General features: G+C 41.8%; 4 protein-coding genes and 4 long non-coding RNA genes across 9 annotated transcripts; 2 read left to right on the top strand and 6 right to left on the bottom strand.

The window, feature by feature from the left end:
- Positions 1 to 618: 618 nt before the first annotated feature.
- On the top strand, positions 619 to 2,143 carry LOC129592155 (uncharacterized). Of its 2 annotated transcripts, none has more exons than XM_055488126.1 (4): positions 619 to 982; positions 1,200 to 1,349; positions 1,495 to 1,696; positions 1,788 to 2,143. In XM_055488126.1, the coding sequence occupies exons 1-4, from the start codon at positions 766 to 768 to the stop codon at positions 1,909 to 1,911; spliced, it is 693 nt and encodes a 230-aa protein (XP_055344101.1). In that variant the 5' UTR covers positions 619 to 765; the 3' UTR covers positions 1,912 to 2,143. The 2 variants fall into 2 exon arrangements, with proteins under 2 accessions (XP_055344101.1, XP_055344102.1); XM_055488127.1 differs by having other exon boundaries at positions 630 to 982; positions 1,495 to 1,706.
- Positions 2,144 to 2,385: 242 nt separating this feature from the next.
- Positions 2,386 to 4,732, bottom strand: LOC129592188 (3-hydroxyacyl-CoA dehydrogenase type-2-like). Its single transcript, XM_055488165.1, has 5 exons — positions 4,445 to 4,732; positions 4,204 to 4,377; positions 3,778 to 3,942; positions 3,245 to 3,485; positions 2,386 to 2,961 (listed from the first exon to the last, which is right to left on the bottom strand). The coding sequence occupies exons 1-5, from the start codon at positions 4,469 to 4,471 to the stop codon at positions 2,753 to 2,755; spliced, it is 816 nt and encodes a 271-aa protein (XP_055344140.1). The 5' UTR covers positions 4,472 to 4,732; the 3' UTR covers positions 2,386 to 2,752.
- An 894-nt stretch (positions 4,733 to 5,626) lies between these two features.
- On the bottom strand, positions 5,627 to 6,903 carry LOC129592092 (orexin receptor type 2-like). Its single transcript, XM_055488058.1, has 3 exons — positions 6,349 to 6,903; positions 5,925 to 6,305; positions 5,627 to 5,821 (listed from the first exon to the last, which is right to left on the bottom strand). Exons 1-3 carry the CDS (start codon positions 6,901 to 6,903, stop codon positions 5,627 to 5,629), a joined length of 1,131 nt encoding a protein of 376 aa, XP_055344033.1.
- Positions 6,904 to 8,327: 1,424 nt separating this feature from the next.
- LOC129592180 (uncharacterized) lies at positions 8,328 to 10,559 on the bottom strand. Its single transcript, XR_008690935.1, has 5 exons — positions 10,350 to 10,559; positions 10,164 to 10,256; positions 9,000 to 9,934; positions 8,805 to 8,897; positions 8,328 to 8,628 (listed from the first exon to the last, which is right to left on the bottom strand). It is a non-coding gene; the product is annotated as an uncharacterized LOC129592180 (long non-coding RNA).
- Positions 10,560 to 14,084: 3,525 nt separating this feature from the next.
- On the top strand, positions 14,085 to 15,113 carry LOC129592091 (uncharacterized). The gene has a single exon (XM_055488057.1). It carries the CDS (start codon positions 14,085 to 14,087, stop codon positions 15,111 to 15,113), a length of 1,029 nt encoding a protein of 342 aa, XP_055344032.1.
- A 101-nt stretch (positions 15,114 to 15,214) lies between these two features.
- On the bottom strand, positions 15,215 to 16,913 carry LOC129592195 (uncharacterized). The gene is made up of 3 exons (XR_008690939.1): positions 16,558 to 16,913; positions 16,066 to 16,167; positions 15,215 to 15,931 (listed from the first exon to the last, which is right to left on the bottom strand). It is a non-coding gene; the product is annotated as an uncharacterized LOC129592195 (long non-coding RNA).
- Positions 16,914 to 17,427: 514 nt separating this feature from the next.
- LOC129592202 (uncharacterized) lies at positions 17,428 to 18,427 on the bottom strand. The gene is made up of 3 exons (XR_008690942.1): positions 18,252 to 18,427; positions 18,035 to 18,133; positions 17,428 to 17,786 (listed from the first exon to the last, which is right to left on the bottom strand). It is a non-coding gene; the product is annotated as an uncharacterized LOC129592202 (long non-coding RNA).
- A 382-nt stretch (positions 18,428 to 18,809) lies between these two features.
- On the bottom strand, positions 18,810 to 19,597 carry LOC129592169 (uncharacterized). The gene is made up of 3 exons (XR_008690934.1): positions 19,415 to 19,597; positions 19,233 to 19,334; positions 18,810 to 19,151 (listed from the first exon to the last, which is right to left on the bottom strand). It is a non-coding gene; the product is annotated as an uncharacterized LOC129592169 (long non-coding RNA).
- Positions 19,598 to 20,081: the final 484 nt, after the last annotated feature.

Here is a 20,081-nt window from a genome sequence, read left to right as displayed (position 1 = left end):
TTGCGATCTGGTCATTAAGCTATTTGAACATGTTAAAAGGCGTGTAATGTTCAACTGAACAGTTGGGTATCAAATGTTCTTGAAAAATAAACCACGTTGGTTGTTTCTTTCAGCTGTATTTATAAGCATGCAACGCTTGGTACAGCTACAAGACCAAGTACATGCTGGTGCTTTTATAATGATCCACAAATTCCCACAACTTGACACACACGCACAACTAATACGGAAAAATGTTTACGGCTGCAGTGTTTGCGTGATGATATTCAAAATTCAAAGTCAGAACTACGCACAACACACAACAAGATGATTTAGCACTTGCATTCAAATCGCATATTACAAGTATCGAAGTACACGTTAATGCTGCGCAAGCTTTGCATCCAGGTGTAATTTAGAAAACATCACAACAACACCGCGATTACGTGAACGCTATCCAACCGTAGCTTTACCGGTATACTACAGTCATAACACTATCTGGATGTTTACACCGCGCGCTGGATGCGCCGGCAAACTATTTACAGGCAGCCACGATGACAGCCACGATGACATGGTATCTTATCAGAATGCTCAAATTGGCAGGCGTTATTCAAGTGTGATTTAACGCGGATGAAAGGTTTATCTTCCTTATTATTTAATTTATTATTACGGCGATTCAAGAAGAACGAAGTAAACAGCAGTCTTTAGTAAAACCGCGCATACAGCACAAGTACATTAAATTATTGTTCTGAATTTACCGACCAAACTGTTCTCGTATAATATCCTTGGAAAATGCGATGTGTATCAATAACTATCTTCCTTGCGGCGCTTGTGGCCGCTGCTGACCACCGCGATGCACCGGAAGAATGGGTAAACGCGCGGTATACCAGCAAGGCTGTTGCCGTTCTCTTTAAGTCGGATACGGTGCACGGTACAGTTGTCTTCGAAGAGGAGCACCATCGTCGGCGCACGCACATTTCCGGGAACATTACGGGGCTCGCACCAAACAGTACGTATAATATATAAATATCGTTCTGTGATTTTATAGTAACGCACCTTCTGCAAGATAAGAAGGCTTTCGATGAAGTCATAACCGTTACTGTACCGTCGTGTACTTGTACTCGTATTAACATTATTACGTTATTAACATTATAATTGGATGTTGGCACCTTCTCGAAAATAAAAACTGCTGGAATGAGTTGTAAATTTTTGCTTTTCTGTTAAAGCGCAACACGGCTTCCATGTGCACACCTTCGGTGACATCAGCCAGGGCTGCGCCAGTGCCGCTGCTCACTACAATCCTCTCCGTCAAGATCATGCCGGACCGCAAGATGTTGCCCGGCATTTTGGAGATCTCGGAAATATCCAGTCCGATGGTATGTGCTGCAACCCAAATTTTGCAGCGTCGCTTAACTTATTCTAAATAACGTAATTAATTATTAGGAATATTTATAGTATAACATATTCGTAAAAATGTTTACATCAGTACTAGTAATACATTAAGTCGACACGCTTTTGCAGCCCAAGGCACTGCTCAGCTGAACATCACCGACCACATCGTGACGCTGGTCGGTCCCAGCAGTGTTATTGGACGGATGATTGTCGTGCACGAGAAACAGGATGATCTCGGTCGCGGCGGGAATCCGGAGAGTAAGATTAGCGGAAATGCCGGGGCTCGCATTGCTTGTGGAATCATCGGTCTGGCCAATTCCACAACTTCCATGTAAAACTCCGTACGAATAAGCGCTGATCAACATTAAATGTTGCCTTATAATCGGCTTTAATACCAAGTCACCGGTTACTTTTCTTTACAGAGATGGAGAGTTTGACCACAATGCCGCATCGTTTCTTGGTAAAAAAAAGAGCACCAGTTTTTTTATCCACATATTTATCCCTGCAGTTTCGGCGCTGATATCGACGTTCCTTTTCTACCATTAATTCCGATTGTTTATACAGTTAGGCAGCTAATTTCTCATTAATGTGACTATGACCAGTGTTAGTTTTACGTTTTAACTCTGGTAGTTCTGATTTCTAAACCATGATTCTGTGAATCATGCAGAAATGTTTCATGTTGTGCGGTTCCGTATATATACCATAAAAATTCATATTGTAAAGAAGGCTTCCTTTATGGACTACAGTGACGTCATTCCGGGTTGTATTTGCTACACCACGCCATGAACGGATTAAATGTGATTAAGTTTTACAATTATGATTGTTATTCAATATGGCAGTTTAATTTAAGTTACAGCTCGTCTAGAAAGCAGATAGGGTTTTACCCAAAGATGAATATTCACGTATAGCAAAGCAAGCTTTGATTAGCAAGACTAGATTAGATAAAAGAGACTGCATAACTTTTTAGGTGCGATATGGACAACGACGTTAAATGTACTATAGAATTGACAGAGATCGAATTAACCAGTAATTTTATTAAAGTACTTTGTAACATGCAGCACTCGTACTGTCCTACATGCCATATATCGGACACAATAGCCAAAACAGAAATTCTGTACCAGATATGTGCACCGTGCCATACATTATGCGTCCCTTTTCTGTATCCGTTTGCTTCTTTATCGCTTTTTCCTAATTCTTTAACGAAGTTTAAAATAGAGTAGGAAATTAAAAGAAATTTTGCACACATATATACGTACGCTACAGCAAACGCATTGAATACCGTGGTTTTTGACCGCTTAATTGTCAATGATAATGGCAAGCGCGTCTAACTGGAAGTGGTAAATAACATATTTTCCTAGCGGCAAATAAATTAAGTCAACCGCAGCAATCACATATTGGAAAACGTTGATCCACCCGGGTTCCTGTAGCCGGCATCGAAGCTGATGGTCGTGGCGTTGACAAAGGGATTTTCCAGAATAAATTCCACTATTCTGGCAAACTCTTCCGGTTGGCCTAACCGCTGTGGGAAAATTGTTGACTGCGGACATTTTTCCACTGCTTGTCCGGCTCGCGCCAGTAGCGGTGTGTACATCGGGCCTAACCATAATATTCCAACAAAGCGTATTAATTTACACATAAACATTAATGATAAACTGTATCCAAGATCTACATACTCCTGCGTGGTTAAATTACAAAAACAATGTTGATAAGCCAAAAAAGTTTCTCGATAGCGTTGCCGGCAACTGGATTACAACTGACGCTCTTACGTAAATTCGAAGCATTTATGCATGTACCGGTAATAAGCTTAAATACTGCTTGCCGATTTGTGATCATACAGCTTTTTTACAAGCATAATTGAAGCTTCATGAAGTAATCTCACCAGGCGCAATAGATACCACACGAATTCCCAAAGGTCCAAACTCGCGAGCCAGCGGCACGGTCAAACCCGCCACGGCTGCTTTGCTGGCGCTGTAAGCGGCATGGTCCGCAGGCCCATCATCCCGTGCAATACTGGACACGGTAACTATGACGCCACGATCTTCGTTGCCATTGTGCGGTTTCGTCTCTTTCATCAAGCCCACCGCTAAGCGGATTACGTTAAATGTGCCGAAGACATTCACCTGCAAATAGAAAACATGACATCTGTAAAATAAAGCAGTAAATATTCCTACAATTTTAATTTTTGTCCCATCTCCCAATCATAAATATACATTTGGTGCTATTATTATTATTACAATAAGATGAACAGAAGAGAATAGTATGGGACATATTAATAAAGTACAGTACATTTTATAAAACAACAATTTTGATGCAGATACTGATTTAAGGAAAAAACGCACTGGTTTAATCGTGCTAAAATGTTTTAAAACTGAAATACATGTAATTTAGTTTTGGACTCGGACGTGGACTTACATTGAACGTCCTCGTAAAATCATCCATGCTTTGCGGCTTATTCTTATCAAAATGGTAGGCCGGTTGTGGTTCAAAGATACCGGCACATGTTACAAGATAGTCCAATCTTTTGTGTTTCCCGCGAATTTCCTCGATCACCTTAGACACTTGCGCTTCGTCAGTTACCTAAAAAACCAAGTAAAAAATAACAGCTGTGTCAATTGTATCTTAGAACGTTAACATGTTATTTTATGTGTACACGCAGTGTCACTGTTACCAAAATATCGTGATCAGTAGTATTAATTTAACAAAGTGCCTATATTTGAATTATTAAGACATGTTACGTACGTGCGTGCAAAGAACTCTTCGCAAGAATAAATTTGTAGAATAGCACATCATGAGAAGCAGAAACAATGCAACATACAACTGTTCAAACTCCGAACGTACATCGGCTGCCCTGTAGTGCAGATCATATTCCGGCGGGAAATGCCAATGCTTGTGGACGCTGTGGATGGAATCGGGAAGATCTATGGCAAATACTGTGGTGCAGTTGATGGCCAGGCGTTCCACAGTGGCTTTACCCAATCCAGAAGCGCCGCCGGTTACCAGAGCTACCAAACCCTGTTTAAATGGAGAAAAAAATATATATCAACCTAAATATCCACGGTTTGGTTTGCTCAGCAACTACCTTCCCGATTCGGCGAATTGTGGACATTTTAAACCAGCGGATAAGGGAGAAAAAAGCAGAATATCCTTGTTTATCGGGTGAAAATTATGATCACTCAAAAGTTCTATACAATCAGATTTAGAAGAGCAGCAGATACAGTTTTAGAATGTCAAAAGGGAGCATCCAAACTATAATACTTCAAACAAATGGCTAGGCTATAAGGTGTAAATATGTTACGCAGAAAAACATCGAAATAACACTAGCATGTGCACCGGTATCACCGTAAAAAAAATAACAATCTCGTCGAGTACAGGCTTCCATTTAGACTGGAACAGCAATCGTGAAGTATGCTGTATTAAAGTTTTCAGCCTACCGTGTGTTGCGTAAGTGTGAAACAGTCATGCACTAATTACGCCTTTGAGCCATCTTCGTTCACAGAAACACCGGTACTTCCTACTCGTATTAAAGGCAAACAATGTTTTGCTGCTAGCAAAACAGAAGTGTGCATGTTCCCTGGATAATGTTTTAGTCGATAACGAGCTTACAGCCTTCTTCCAGTGGATGATCAGGATATCATTGGCTACTGAGGAAGTTTTTCTGTTATACATTTTTTTCTGGTACATGTACAGTACTAACGATAAGCTGTTTGTACTTGTTCCGCGATACTTATTAAAGATATTGGACACCTTACAGCGTAGCGATTTTAGTTGCAGCTTGCAAAAGAATAACGAGACCCAATAATAAGGTCCGGTATGATATGCTAAAAAAAACGAAAACTGTTCAGTCTAGCTGAGCGTAAAACACACTGAGATTCCGTGACGATACGGTGATGTTAGATCATTGCAAATCCGTTTTTAGCCCATCGACGCAATGTAAGTATAAAGTTTTGGAACTTAACATACTGGATATATGAAATACACAGGTACTTGTACGCCGTACCTAACTTATAAGTACAGTAACAAAATTTTTTTGTAACAACTTATCGCGAATATTAACTTAAGCTTGGTATGGATCACGACTGCTTGTTACTTCGAATTGCCGGTATGACATAACGGCGAGACCCGCTTGATACCAGTAACCAGACTGATACCATTACAGGAAAATTGTAACAAAACAGTAATAAATGCCCCTCAAGAGTCTTTTCAGATTGCACGTCAGTTCACGGTTCTCCCCAGCGGACACTCCATATTATTAATATTATTATTAATTCTGGGGATGCGTGGGTTGACTAAATGCACCCTGCACACTAGTGGCCTTCTTGGTGCGATAATTTGTCCCGCTAACCGTTCCTCCAGTTTCCGGCCGGCTACTCGAAAAGTCTCGACAACCGCTTAAAATCCACATGACAACAGATTTCGTCGAACGCCGATACCCATCATTCATGGCCAGGTATATCATCTAGGAAAAAAATCCTCTAGGAAAAAACCTTAATGAGCTCACATGAGCTTATTGGATGACGGTTTGATTCATGGGTTTGATTAAATTTCACTGAATCCCTTACCGGACTGGTTGTCCCCGAGCACACAAGCAGTAATCTCAAGAACAAAGAAATCAGCGGTTGTGAACCGTACGCTACGGGTGCGGCACTGGCGACGATCGGTGCCGGCAAGTAACAGATGGAATACCAGATGTAGGAGATAGAAAGCATACGCGCGCTTTTTAAACGCTTGCGCAGTGCTCCAGCCGTGCCCTGACTGCGGTTAACGGTAATTTGCGGCGCCGTTTTCCGTCCGCTACACAAACTGCGTAAAAACATCGTACTGAAAATGGTGATGTAGATTACCCCGATGATGGCAATGGGGACTGATGTGTTGATTATGGTAATTACAGCGTAAGTGGAACTGGTGGGGCGTGCGCCGCATGCCTGCCACGGCCCATAAGCCTGCAAAATTAAAACGTCAAGAACACTGCGTGCTTACACTTACTATTGGACAATTGAGAAACGTCGCTCGATCACAATTTGCCGGGAAGAAAGTCACACTTTTTATACATGCCTGGAAAACGGCTCCGATTTCGAAGAACAACACCAGCACCGTGCACAGCGGAACGATCCAGCCGATCAGTATGGTTATAGCAAGAGCCGTTGGTGTTCGTGTTTTCTTATAACCATGCGGAAAAAAGATGGCGATGAAGCGATTAATGGCGATCGTAGCATCGGCCCAGTTCTCGGCCCACAAGACGCCGTAAAATAGCAGCATCGTGTATTGACAGAAGGGTTTAGACCACACGTAAAACTGGGGTGTGTACGTCGAAGCAGTGACCAGAGGAAACGCTATCGCACATAAAAACACTTCCAGCAGGATAGAATGGGCGATCAGCACGCCCGATCCGTGGCGGAGGGCGGGTGAAACGATTATGGCCGAAACGAGCAGAATGTTGAGAATTAATCCGATGGCACAAAGTAGAAAGGTCAGAACGCACCACAGAACTAACCACTGGGGGTATAGTACCCATGCGGGTGTAATTGTTGTATTGTTCATTATGCGAAGGATGAAGATTGTGTAATAAATAACATCGTTAACCCATATTCGTATCTCTCAAACATACGATCCACGAAACGCTGCTTTTCAATAATGCAACAAGGTTAACCACATTCGAAACACAATGCAGCCCATCAGCCAAATTTAAAAGTACTCTGCACAGTTTGGTATAATAAGAAGGTCCTAAAGTTTAGGTGGCTGTCAATCAGCGCTAGCCCAAACGTTTATTAAAAGATTAAGCATATTAGCACCACAGGAGCAAGGCATTTAATCCTTCAGTCCTGACTCGGTAACATTAGTGTACGTATGAATATCAGCTAAGGCGATCCCTCATGGTTGACGTGTACAACTTGAACACGAACTGGAAAACGTCAAATGCCCAGTGGATGGCATTGTTTTCTCCTTCATATCACGCACTGCCAAAAATCTATAAAGTATGCACGACGAATGACATCCGTTACTTTTTCACGCTTGTCGGCATTGTGGTCTTATATATCTGCATGTTTTTAATATGACCAATGATCCGGGCGTGAGTATACGTGCTTTTTACGTAATGAACCCACTGAAGCCGTCACCACGAATCATAAGCATGAGGAGATGAATAAATTTCCAACGATCGCTTGACGTACTCCACAAGCAGCTGGATAATCCCACCTTATAAATATGCGCAATATACAGTCCTTTTTCTCCCGTACGGTGCTGTTTTCCGCGTTGTTAGCGCCTTTAACAACTTCCGTACTGCGCCTGTACTTGTCTGGTCGGTAGACGCCAGCTGTCAAAAACATTAACAAATTCTGTGCAAATTATACACATAACAAATTCTTGAAACTTCACCTGAACTGCACTACGGGTCACACCCAGGTAGTTCTGATGAGTTGGCTTCCTCTTCAGTTTTGTGAGCTTACACGGGTCTCGCTACATTGATGCCACGATTAAAGTGTAATCCACCATTACGGCCATTCCATTTCGGGTTACTTAGCCCTTAGGATATACGGCATTACCATTAACCATGGTGATTACTTACTGGAACCTGTCAGTTTTAGGGCGTAATTTGTAAATCACTTTGTGCGGTCGTCTGCAATTTGCGATAAGTTTTGCATAACGTTCTAGTAAAGGCAGCTGATCGAAAGGTCCATGACTACTGAGAGTACAAAATCGTTAGCATTGTCGTCTCCAGCTCAGCACAGTATGTATTGTTGTCGTTAACTGCAGTGCCACTATGGGGTCGGTGCGTAATAATTCCCTATGAAACTGGTAGCATTAAGTCGCAGTCAGTTTGAGCAGACCTTCCCCAGTAAACCGATTGCCCAACACTGTTTACAGAATAGTGCTCCTCAATGGATCACTTATGCTTGCTGTTTCCGCCTTATCATGGAAGCTGTCGAGTAAAAAGGTTAGTTATGACATACTCTAATACTTTATAAACATCGAATGCTTTATTGGTAATTAACGACCGTGAACCAAAACAACGCTACGGTGAAACCGTGAACGTTTCTTGTGTTATAATAATCTGTACATTGGTAACAATCAAGTCCTCCAAAAATAATACGGTTCCTGCTTCTTCTTGCACCACCACCGCAGTATTATTTGAAAAATAACATCATTATACTGTGGTAATGTGATCTTTCTTTTAAGGAGGTAGTGCTATATTGCAAGGTCCTCCAGGCACCTTCACACCGGTCTGACAGGGATTCGTGCAACCGCATCCACAGTTAATACGGACAGCTGCAACAAACGCAAAATGTTTATTAATGCGTACATGTTATCGCCGGCAAGTATTCGCCAACCGACCGGTTTCCCTGTCGCCACGAATATAACTGTGGGATCGGGTAAAAAATAAGGGTCATATAAAGAGTCTACTGTAGTTTAATGAGTGGCAAAAACTAACAACGACCGCTTACCCGGCGGAACACATGCGATCATGCAGGTAACCCCGCATGGTCCTCCGATCGGAGAAATGGGAGAAACCAAGTTCGTTGGGTCAGTAGTGTACCCTGCAAAGGGAATGCCTCGTAGTAACGCGTCGAGCATGATTAAACTACCGTACAGTACCCCATCATTTGTGCAAAATGCACTAACGACAAAACGGTTTTTACCTGATTGCAACGAAGCCAGCAGGAACAAGCCAATACTTGTGAATGCGATGGAGGCGCTGCAAACCATTTTCCAGAATCTTCTTGGGAAGATTGGGTAACCGAGAGTTTTCTCACGTAAAACAATTTATTAACTTTTCAGCTCTTGTTAACAGCAGAAATTGAATGGTTAACAGTGCGACTCGTTATAAAAATGAATTCGACGTCTGTTTGTTTGCTCTGTGTGTACTGCGTAGCAGTGCGCCTTGAACGGAAAACACAACACATTTCACGGAATATGCCATAGAAGAACGACATAAACAACAGTAATTGTTATTACTTACACAATTACACACAAACGCTAACCGGTTTTTACCGGCGCATGTGCTTCTGAATCTACAAGTCGTAATCAACAACATCAATTCATATAATATACTCGTACATTTATTGCGAAGATAAAAACATTTGTTATGCTCGTACGTTTATATTACGGAAAAACAAACAAAGCAGCGGAATTTAATGGATCGATTCGTTACTTATGCCGCAATGTATTGTAATGTACTGTAGCTGCATTTGTTTATATTGAAAACAAATATGAAGTTTTAATGGTCTCAGATCTAAAGCAAGCAAGAACCGTGCAGCAGCTGTTTATCTGCAGTCAATTTGCTGAATGTTTATAATGTCATTCTACCACTTTGCATATCGGATGCCATCAACCGAATAAATGTACAGAATAGTATCCACAAGTTTTATGACAGTTTCTATACTTCTATAACAAATGCACATACAAAGATCTAAAAACTATAATTGTTTTGTGAGTTGAACTGCAAAACGAACTGCCCACTACTGTACTGTATTTAATTAGGCGATAGCACATGGGACGGGTTTGGCAACGCCAGCCACATTCTGACACGGACTGGTTGGCTGTGTGCATCCGCATCCACAGTTAACCGAAACCGCTGAAAAGTCAAAACCGTTATTAGCGCCGGAAGCCGCGAAATAAATGTTTCCTCCGGAACAGTCATATTAATATCATTACGGGATAATACGATGTGCAACTGCATATTCTACTCTGCCATACTCCTGTATGCGTACTCTATGGCAAAGCATGTTACAACAATTATATTTGATCGCTATCATTACATTTAATAAACAGTAGTTTAAATAAAGGTCATATCGGTTCCTTACATGGTGGCATGCAGAAAACGTTGCACATATACGGACATATAGGTTGGCTAATAGGAGAAATTGGAGACGCCAGGTTCGTTGGACCGCAGTTCCCTGCAACGAAAGTACACGATGCAGCGCGTTTATGGATCTTCTGTGACCAATGACGATCGGCGAAAAACCTGGAACAGAAATTAGATATCTTACCAGAATGTACAAGAGCCAACAGGAACAGGAGAGCAGCTGAGGTGCAATGCATTTTTACTAAGTGGCTCAGAATGCGAACTGGTTTAGCTGATGATACCAATTTTTTTGGAGTTATGCAATTCACTTCTGATTTTAGCAAAGAAATGTTACTCGCGTGATATAGATTTATCGACACTCTCGAGTCATTTCTCTGGTATATGAACCCGTTTGATTCGTTCAAACACGCAATGGGAAAAGCCGCGTTGTGCTAAGAATTTGGCGTTTGGCGTCAAAAACGCACATCTCGTTTTCATCGAATCTGCGTGGACCGTTATCACAACAACAACAAAACAACCGGTTTTCTTTTCACACGTGTCTCTGTACCGAATGCTGTAATCCAAGCTTTTGAAACAATGCGGCATGCAGTAAACTAGATACACCGTGGTGTGCTGTACGGCAACATAATTCAATACTTACAGTTCACAGCTTAACATGGGATTTATTTGCATATTAATAACTGTTTTACAGAACGGTAAATCTTTAACAGGTTTTCTTCTAATATGGACAACAAACTCTTCAAAACGCATTAAAAACACTCATCGCATGCAGAAAATTCGAGGTTAAATGCTGTTGTCTAGAGCTATCCGGCGGTGTTTAAAGGGCACATTATGTTTGAGCTGTCAGCTTGGTTCAGTATGATTGGTCCGCCCGGGTTAATTATAGGTCCCGGACACGGATTGACGGGTTGACATGGATGACATCCGCACTGTGTATTTGTTGCTGCAACAATCAACGAAACATTATGGTCCAAACGATTTTTTTTAAATAGCCTGGGATAATATTACTATTTTATTTATTTGACGTACTTACCGGCATTCGTAGCGGCGGCGACTGGTAACGGATTGGCGCAAACCAAGTCACAATGTACACATGCAATAGCCGCATCCGATGGAGCAGATGTCACTGTAAAACAACAATTTATATACTCGTAACCAATTTAGGCTAGCTTTTTATTATCATTGCTTCTGTTATGAAATTGCTGCAAATAAAAATCGAAGAAACTGCAGAATATTTCAAGGGAATACGCGATTGTACAAATGCACCGAGAAAAAGAGATTTGGATGACCTATATACGATGTGGGCAATCAATTTGTGCATATTCCACTCGACTGACCTGAGCAGATTAGCGAAAGGGAGGCAACTACCACGATCGTAAACATTTTGCCTTTTGACTCGTTCCGACAAATTAATTATCAGTAAACAAATAGCAGTAAAAAATGCATAAATAAAATTACTTAATAAATATTACAAGCGCACCGGTCGATGATATGTTTCATTTGCCAACTAAAAACACAGCATTCGGCGCACCACTGTCTGCTTTATAAGATTAAGCTGTTAAGGTTATTAAGATGTACATATGTAAGCGCGCAAGTACAGTATGTACGAGCATTACCAAGCAGTTTTTTGGATGTGCTGATTGTTTTAAGGAAATGTAATCGGAATGTGCCGCCGATAATTTGCACTGTCATCCGATGCCCACACGAGACATTTACCTGGCTACTTTGTCAGTCGGTAAGTGTATCTGTACAAGCCTGTCCGTGTAATGAGCACGTAAAGGTACAGCTAATGCATATTTAGCGCGATATTAGCGCTGAGCACGATGGCCACTACACTACGTTTACCACAATGCGTAAATGCGCTCCGCAGTTAGTGTCCCTTACTGCACCGACCGTTTTCTAGCCACCATCCGCCAGGCAATTACAAGTATTCTCATTAAATTATCAGGTGCGCAGCAGGCCACCAGCCAGCGAAACGCATGTTACGTGTTTAAACAGTGAGGCGTAGCGTGGCGTTTGGCGTAACCCCATGAATTTACATTTTTCACTGTTCTTTATCGTGCTCATCATCCGGACCGGCTTGTACAGGTACGCAACAACCCAGCAGATGCGCATAAACATAAAATAATTCCTTTTTATAAATACACCACTAACTAACTTTGTCAATACCGGGAGGCTCGCCGGCTAAGCTTATAAAACGCACCGCTGTAATGCTGTAGAACAGTACTTGAATCCGTGCTTCCTACAGGCCAAGAAGCCGCAACAAACGTGAGGAAAAATTCGGACACCGTTGTTGTAATTGTAGAATTATTAACGATGTCGTGTGTGATCAGCAGTATATGTATAGCCAATGCACTGTAATCGACGCTCGGTGTCTACCACACGCATATAAAATTCAATCACAAACTAATTCAATTCAGCACTATGTTTGGCTGTGAGCAATATTTTGAGGGTGTACCAACCGGGGTTTTGTGCAAACTGCGTGGGAACCTTATTGTAAAACCTTGGTGTTTCCAGGCTGCATCTCTTTTGTACAAATGGCGGCCACTTGGTGCACCCACCGGCATCACGTGCAGCATCTCAGGAGACCGTTTGTTCGGAAACACGAAACTAACGTATCCATGACGTTCATGTTCGTGAATCTTCCATCGTATTTGCACAGGGAAAAAATCCTTGCCGCTTATCAACCGCGGACAGCGGTTATCTTCTGTAATGGAATTAACTCTGTGGTCACCCATAATTACGCAAATCGTCCATTCCGCATGTGATTTAACTAAGAAAGGTTAACGCAAAATCAGTCTCGTTCTAGGACGGATTTCAGTCTGTGCTCCGATATGTTGATCTTACTTCCATCTTCTCCGCTTCCAAGTTTAGCCATCGCTGCTCCGTGACCTCGCATCCTTTTTTCCAAGCTGAACAGTCGATTGCTCCTTGGAAGCGCTGTATAAGCAATTCCCCTTGAGATGCTTTAAGAGCATCGCTTTAATACTAAGGAAATACAATTTGTACACCGCTGTTGGCTGGCGCTAAAAGACCGGATCGAAGCGGGAAACTGAATTGCATCTACTGGCATCTGAGTGGAAAACGAGCGTTGTAAGCGCGTGACCGACGTAACCGACACAATCCCGTTTTCTGGAGCATAGAGGCCCTTCGCTTACTCTGTAGCTTTCAGTTCGTCGACAAAACTTAGCGCTTACTGGAAATTGACAAGTAATCACAACGGTCATTAACAGGGATTTCCGACAACTGAGTTGGCGCACCACGTCGTCGATAAACTTTCTGCGAGAAAGGCTGGATAAATCGTTGTCGGTAAATATACGAGTTGGTGACGCTACCAATTTCCGGAAATTAATAACAGTTGCAAATTTGCTTCTATCTTGCTTTTCTTTTGCATGCTAAGCCGGTTGTAACGGTAACAGATTAACAGCCCAATGGCAGCTAACAGCCGACCGGTTGTTGATGTGTGCCGCGATGACGCGTCGCAGGTCCTTATACGGTAGTACCGGGTAAGGTTTGCCACCTCTAGTGTCGCTGCAGTGCTTAATATAGCGTCTTTGATAAGCATGAGTAAATCTGCGGTGCATCGTTGCGCTTATTATTTTACTGACTGAGAATTATTTCCCGAATCCAGCTTATGCTTACGTTAATGGACTCCTTGGGGACCGCTTCCTCCTACGCTAACACAGAAAAGACGGCTTTCATGCCTTACACAGACCTGAACCAACGCCGAGCTACCGCGTATAATGCGATTTGGCATCTACGTATTCCTTGTCAGGGAAAGCAGTTCCCACGCAGATGAGCGCACGAAAGTCGATCATATTAATTTACACACCTTGACGAGGTAGATCGTATAGTAAAATTGTTATTATCATTGCCGTTATAACAATCTTCGCCAAAACATTCGAACCGCAAACGGGCTATGGCAGATTATAGCAATCGTACCTTATCGAATTCTACTATAAAATGTGTGGAAGGATCACCTGACGCCGGAGATCCATCGGGCCTTAATGCAATCCAGATCGTGACACTGACCATCTGCTTCATGGCCATTTGTTCTAACCTGATCCTATTGTCGTTATTTTGTGATAGACACGTCTGGCAGCGCTCCTTTGGAGTGTACCTAATTATTTTGGCCGTTGGCAACATAATAAATAGTATTTTACAGAATGGTCTCATCCTGATGGTCAAGAACGTTCTCTCTCCTGAAGATGATTCCTTATTTTGTTCCGTCCACATGACGCTGCGCCTGATTGTCACCGCGTACGTTCCGTTCATCCATGTACTGATCTGCGCCAATCGCATCTGGGCGCTGGTATATCCGTACTCGTACCGCGCGCGTCATACGTTCCGACTGGCTATTTCTGCCTGTGTCGTAGCGGCTATCGTCATCGTCGGTTTTGTTATACCGGCGACCGTCGTCGACGCTCTGCATGGCCGTACACCGTCGCTAAACGAATTCTGTCGAATGAACTTCAGTAACGAAGATTTGGTTAAATGGACGTACAGTTTCAATATTATTTCGCTGTTTATCCCGGAGAGTATTATTCTGTTGACGTGCCCGTTTCTGCTACGCAAACGTGCGATACCGTTAAATCGTATGCGGGTAACACCGAGTGGGATGTCGCCGCGGGGAATCAAACGATCCACGGATAATGATGTTATTGATGGGCACGATGTCAGCCGCAACGGTTCTGCCTTACGCAAGCATCCACGACAGAACTACAGGATTTTAGCGCTGTTGACCGTTAGTGTGTTTATTTGCTGGACACCGGTGAATGTATATTACGTATTGCCAAATCTTACGAGCCACACCAGGTTCTTTCAGATTGCTAATGTGGTCAAACTGGTGCATTCGGCGATTGATCCGGTACTGTTTATTGCCTCTATTGACGATTTGAAGGAAGCGTACTGGAGATGCACGAAAAAGATCCTGTGTAACAGATTATAGTAGGATGGTTTGTTAATTGTCCAGACGTCTTTTAAATGCACGTGTTGAACAAATGTTACCCACGTGTGAACAAGGTCCAAATACAGGGATTTATTGCAGTCGAACGTCATCGATCATAAGGAGTGTTGTATAATGCGTGCTAAACGTGCCCGGTTTTCTGCTAGACTTCCATGAAATTGTAATTTTACTACAGCGATGCATTCGAAATGTTGCGTGCCAAGGAAATTAAAACACCCGAATTTGCATTTGCAGCACATTAATGGTTTCCTGATTCACATGCCTGTATCGGCTTCCTCTACAACAGAACTGATCGAGTGCATTCACAATAGGCGTCTGTAAGTTATTACAGACGTGCCTTTTTGTATGGCTTGAGATGAAATTAGGCAGCTTAAAATATCTAATGCTATGAATTAAAACAGGGTATATTTTATTAAACAAGTTATAAAAAGAGAGCTGTATGCAAAGTCAAACTTTCAGCTTATCTATAAAGAACTACATTGGCTTTATAATTCACACGATCAGTATGATATTTTCCGTGTTGCGTCTGAAGGAAACTGTATGTACGCGTTCTACAAAGGCAATATACCGTTTCTGGGGTTCGCTTCGGTCTTTTAGTACTAGCCTGAAGAGGTGCAGTTTCCCGGATTATAAAGAAGTAAGAGAACTGTGTTGCTATCCAGTTGCACTCAAAGGGCACGGTCGGATGATGGCCGAACTGGCCGATTGTACGCCGCCAGGAAGAGGATCCAAAATCGGTCCCGTGCACGGCTGTGGCTGAATGGGTCCACATCCTTGGCAACCGCACTGGGTATTCGTTACTGTCGAATTATATAAATTGCTAACAACACTTTCGGTATAAAGGAACCGGTATTAAGGTACTGAATTTGAAAATGCCAAGCATATCTGTTGCACTATATAATTATTAAAAATAAATACGGTGGAGACACCGTACCAGCATTGGTTGCGGCTGAAGAAATTACGCTGATTGGTTGTACACACGCCAGGTCGCAATGGACACAGGGTATTTGAACAGATGTATCAGGAGCCGAAGTAACTGCAAATTTCAGTGCGTGTGAAGGATGAGGTCACGACGAATTTATGTATAAATCGATGTAATGACTAGTAATTAATGATGTCTCCCAATAGGTCAACATTCAACAGAAAAGTTCGCAGGTGACACCTAAGACTGCCAAGAACTACCAGAAAGATTCAAAAGCTGGGGATTCTGTCAGAATAACGTTTCGACCGCTAACCAGTGACCTAGTTTGTGTGACATGTGGAGGCTCTTTCTTTTAGACTTCTGCTCATCTCGTTTGTCAAGTTTTCAGGATTGGTAGATTTGCTGTGTGCGGATTTTTTGTTCGAAACTTGTATTCCACGTGATTAATCATTAAATAACTGATTCTGTCAGAATTAAAATATTGATAAAATATTTTTTACTTACCCTGGGAAATAAGAAGAGTCGATAATAACAGGGTTAAAGACTTCATTTCTACTCTAGGATTTGCAGTGTACACGATCAGCTTGTCAAAAGCACTCAAACAATAATTATTGAGGTAGGATACGTTTGGCGACAGACTAGCGCATGACTGTTTTCCTCTTCTTTAATAGAAAACTGCTTCGGTAATTTGCGCAATCATCATCAACAAGTTGTTAATGGAGTAAACAAAGTCATTAATAGAGTGGTACAGATAGGCATATGACACCAACATATATATGCATGTAATTCATAATGTGCATGAAATCTGTAGTACGAGGAGTGCCAGCCACTCAGTGACAGTAAAGCATAACAGGCTTTGAATCTCGTAAATCTCGTAAGCTCTTCTGAGAAACAGTTAGAGACCCACCAACATAAGCGGTACGGTTACTTTAGAGTCCCAACATAAGCAATACAAGTACTTGTAGCCGTTGCTTGCCCGTTTAAAGACGCCGTTTTCGATGATACCATTTCAAGCAGCACCTTGCGGTAACGCTAACTGCCAAAAATTATTGATCAGCTCAGAAAGACCGTAATAATTTGCACAAACAAGGTGCACTGCATAGTACTAGAAACTTTTACTGCAGCTGAATTTCGCAGCTTCGCAGGTCCTAAATGTCATTTTCCCAGTTAATAATTTAGCTTCTTTTGCAAATTAAAAAATCTGAATTCAGGTATGCTGTAAATTAAAATCTCCGATGTTGCGCTTGTAAATTTTGGGTTATTTGGCGTTTGTGAGTAGGAGTATGAGTATGAAGACGGGTTTGACTGTGAGTAAAAGGTACATGACCTAGCCGGGCAGGACTGGGCTATTTCCTTTTCGTTCGGAGTCTACACTGATTAGAAGTTTTATCCGATAACGAGTTATTACCGACATCTATGTACCGCCAATTGAGCACTTCGTTGCACAATTTTTTACAGCACTACGATTATTCAAGGATCGCACATCGCTAGCTTATTCTTAAACACAAAGCTTTCATGTAAAAACAACAAAAGATTTAACGTCTGTTAAAATTTATATATAAACAGCCGCTACGCAGTTGCGGTTAGGGGGCAAGGTCGAATCAGGGCGTTTGCACCCGCCGACTGTTGGACGCCGGACACCGGAAGGATGATTGGTCCAGGGCAAGGATTAGGGGCCGGAACAGGAACAGGATTTATGCCACCACAATTGCAGCCGCATTGGTTGATGGATACTATGAACGAGTAAAACATGTCAAGGAACCAAGTTACATGTACACACATATTATTTAGATCAAATATTAAATTTATATCGCGATTATAGCTTTTTATTTATTATATGGTATTAGTACGAGTATGTAACTTGATGAGGAATTGCATAAAAAAATTTTAACCATTATAAAAACCTAGCAGTTAAAATTGTAGGGCTTAAGTAAGCGAATTGTAATCAAACGTGCTCGTACAAGAGGTTGCGCCTTCTTACCGGCATTTGATGCAGCGGATGAGATGGCGCTCACTGGTTGAGCACACATACACTGCAGGCAAGGTCTAACGATAGAAGACGCATCGGGAGCGGAAGCAGCTACAAAAAGAACAGAAAATTGTTGACTAACTGAATAACTTTCCACGCATAGTTGCACAACCGGCAAACGATTAACAACATTATCATGTATAATCCAGGAAAATAATAAAGAACCCACCCGAGTAAATCAGGGTTAACGAAAAAACTACCATTAGATACATGATTTATTTTGTTTGTCTGTTGAGATAAATTAAATGCAATGGTCAACTCAAAGAACAGAGACGGAAAAAAGTACTAAATAGTTTACTTCTGTACAGAAAAGCTATATTTGTGGCAGTAGTGGTTGTGCTGCAAGGAACGAGTGTTTGTTAGGAATTTGCCGCACTCTCGTGTGCCGACAGTGTACCAGGTTAAGGTTAATTAACAGCAAAGAGAGTAAACAACGGTATGGGAGCCCAATTATAAACGAACGTGCAATAACCGGTTTCGTATTACATATTGGTGCTACGAAACCGATGCGATGTATATTAACAACACTTTGTAAATTCTTGTAACTTGTGTGCGCAAACTAACAAGTAAGGACTGCATACAACTAAATCACTTTGCTAATATTTACCGCAGTATACGTATGCAGTATGCACTATAATACGGTACTCGTATATTGTTCGCTGTTGAAAGTCTTGATAAAATTTACTACAGGGTTGTACTAAAAGCGAAAGAGGTCTGTTAACTGCTGCTTTAATTTATCCCATTTATAATTTATCCCAATTGTCCCATTTCTACTAAAGAAATCACGTCTGCCTTTCGTCCCATCAATATGATGGAAAGACGGACAACAGAATTTGTCATCATCCAAGATAACCATCACCAAAATTAATCACTGATTTACTATAAACTTCCCCATTATGAGTTCATTTCGGGGATGGCGGAAGTGGTTGATTAATACTGCACGGTTTATCTTTGGTTATACACAGGCACGGTGCGCCCCCCGGCGGGCAGCTTCCCGATGATTGTAGCGGGACAGGAGGCGGGACGTTTCCGGTATTGCAGGCACACTGCGGGCAACCGGCTTGTGCAACTACAAAATAACATATTTGGAAGTTCGTCGGATATCAGCAACAAATTTGCTATGGTCTCTCAATGCATTTTATACACCTACGTTTTGGAGCGGCAGCCGCCACAACCGGCATCGGAGATACACACGGCGGGCACAAGCAGTCACCCGGGTTTTGCATCAAAAAAACGTTTGGAATGGACCAGCCTGAATGCCGGAACAATGGTTCTTATTAACTTAATAAATTCGAATTCCGTGCAGTTTTATTGAGCACACCTATTGCATACCTGTTGGGATCCAGGACAGCATCACTATGCATACAGCGATTTGAGCAGAACGAAGAAATGGCATGTTTGTATATTTGGATACGGAATAAGCGAGTTGGAATTATTAGCGATCTTGAACGGAAAATTTAGATTTGTACAAGTTTTCCGAAGTCTGCACTATAATTATATAGGCAGAACTTTTGCACTGCCTTTTTACTAACCACTTATGGAGAAATTCCACTGGAAAAATTTACGAACCATATGCATTCAACGAGCTAATGGACGGACATGGAACACTTCCTCATATTTCAAATATACCACATTACTTTTTAATAGCACGGTTTAATGCAGTTGACACAAAGCTGCTTCCTGCATTAACCGTTGCATAACCATACGTTTTATGTCTCATGATCTGGTTTTTGTTTATTTCCTGTAGAATTTTCCTAATGAATTTTTCCGAGATGTAGAAACAGCAAAAGCTTCGAAGCTAGTCGTTTTCCTGAAATATCCAAACCAGGAAAATCCTCAAAGAAAATGAGAGTAACAAATGAATTTATGGAAAAGTATTCGTGGATTTCTCATTAGACGCACAAGAATAATGATTTAGAAAAAAGTATATATTATAGTCAAGTAACTGATCGCAGTACAAAGCGCTTCTTTGCTTTTATTGTTCTGGACAATTTAATAT

Source organism: Paramacrobiotus metropolitanus, unplaced genomic scaffold (assembly GCF_019649055.1).
Source record: "Paramacrobiotus metropolitanus isolate TYO unplaced genomic scaffold, Prichtersi_v1.0 Parri_scaffold0000050, whole genome shotgun sequence".
Lineage (NCBI taxonomy): Eukaryota > Metazoa > Tardigrada > Eutardigrada > Parachela > Macrobiotidae > Paramacrobiotus > Paramacrobiotus metropolitanus.
The sequence above is the reverse complement of the archived record's forward strand: the minus strand, read 5'-3'. Positions and strand labels throughout refer to the sequence as shown.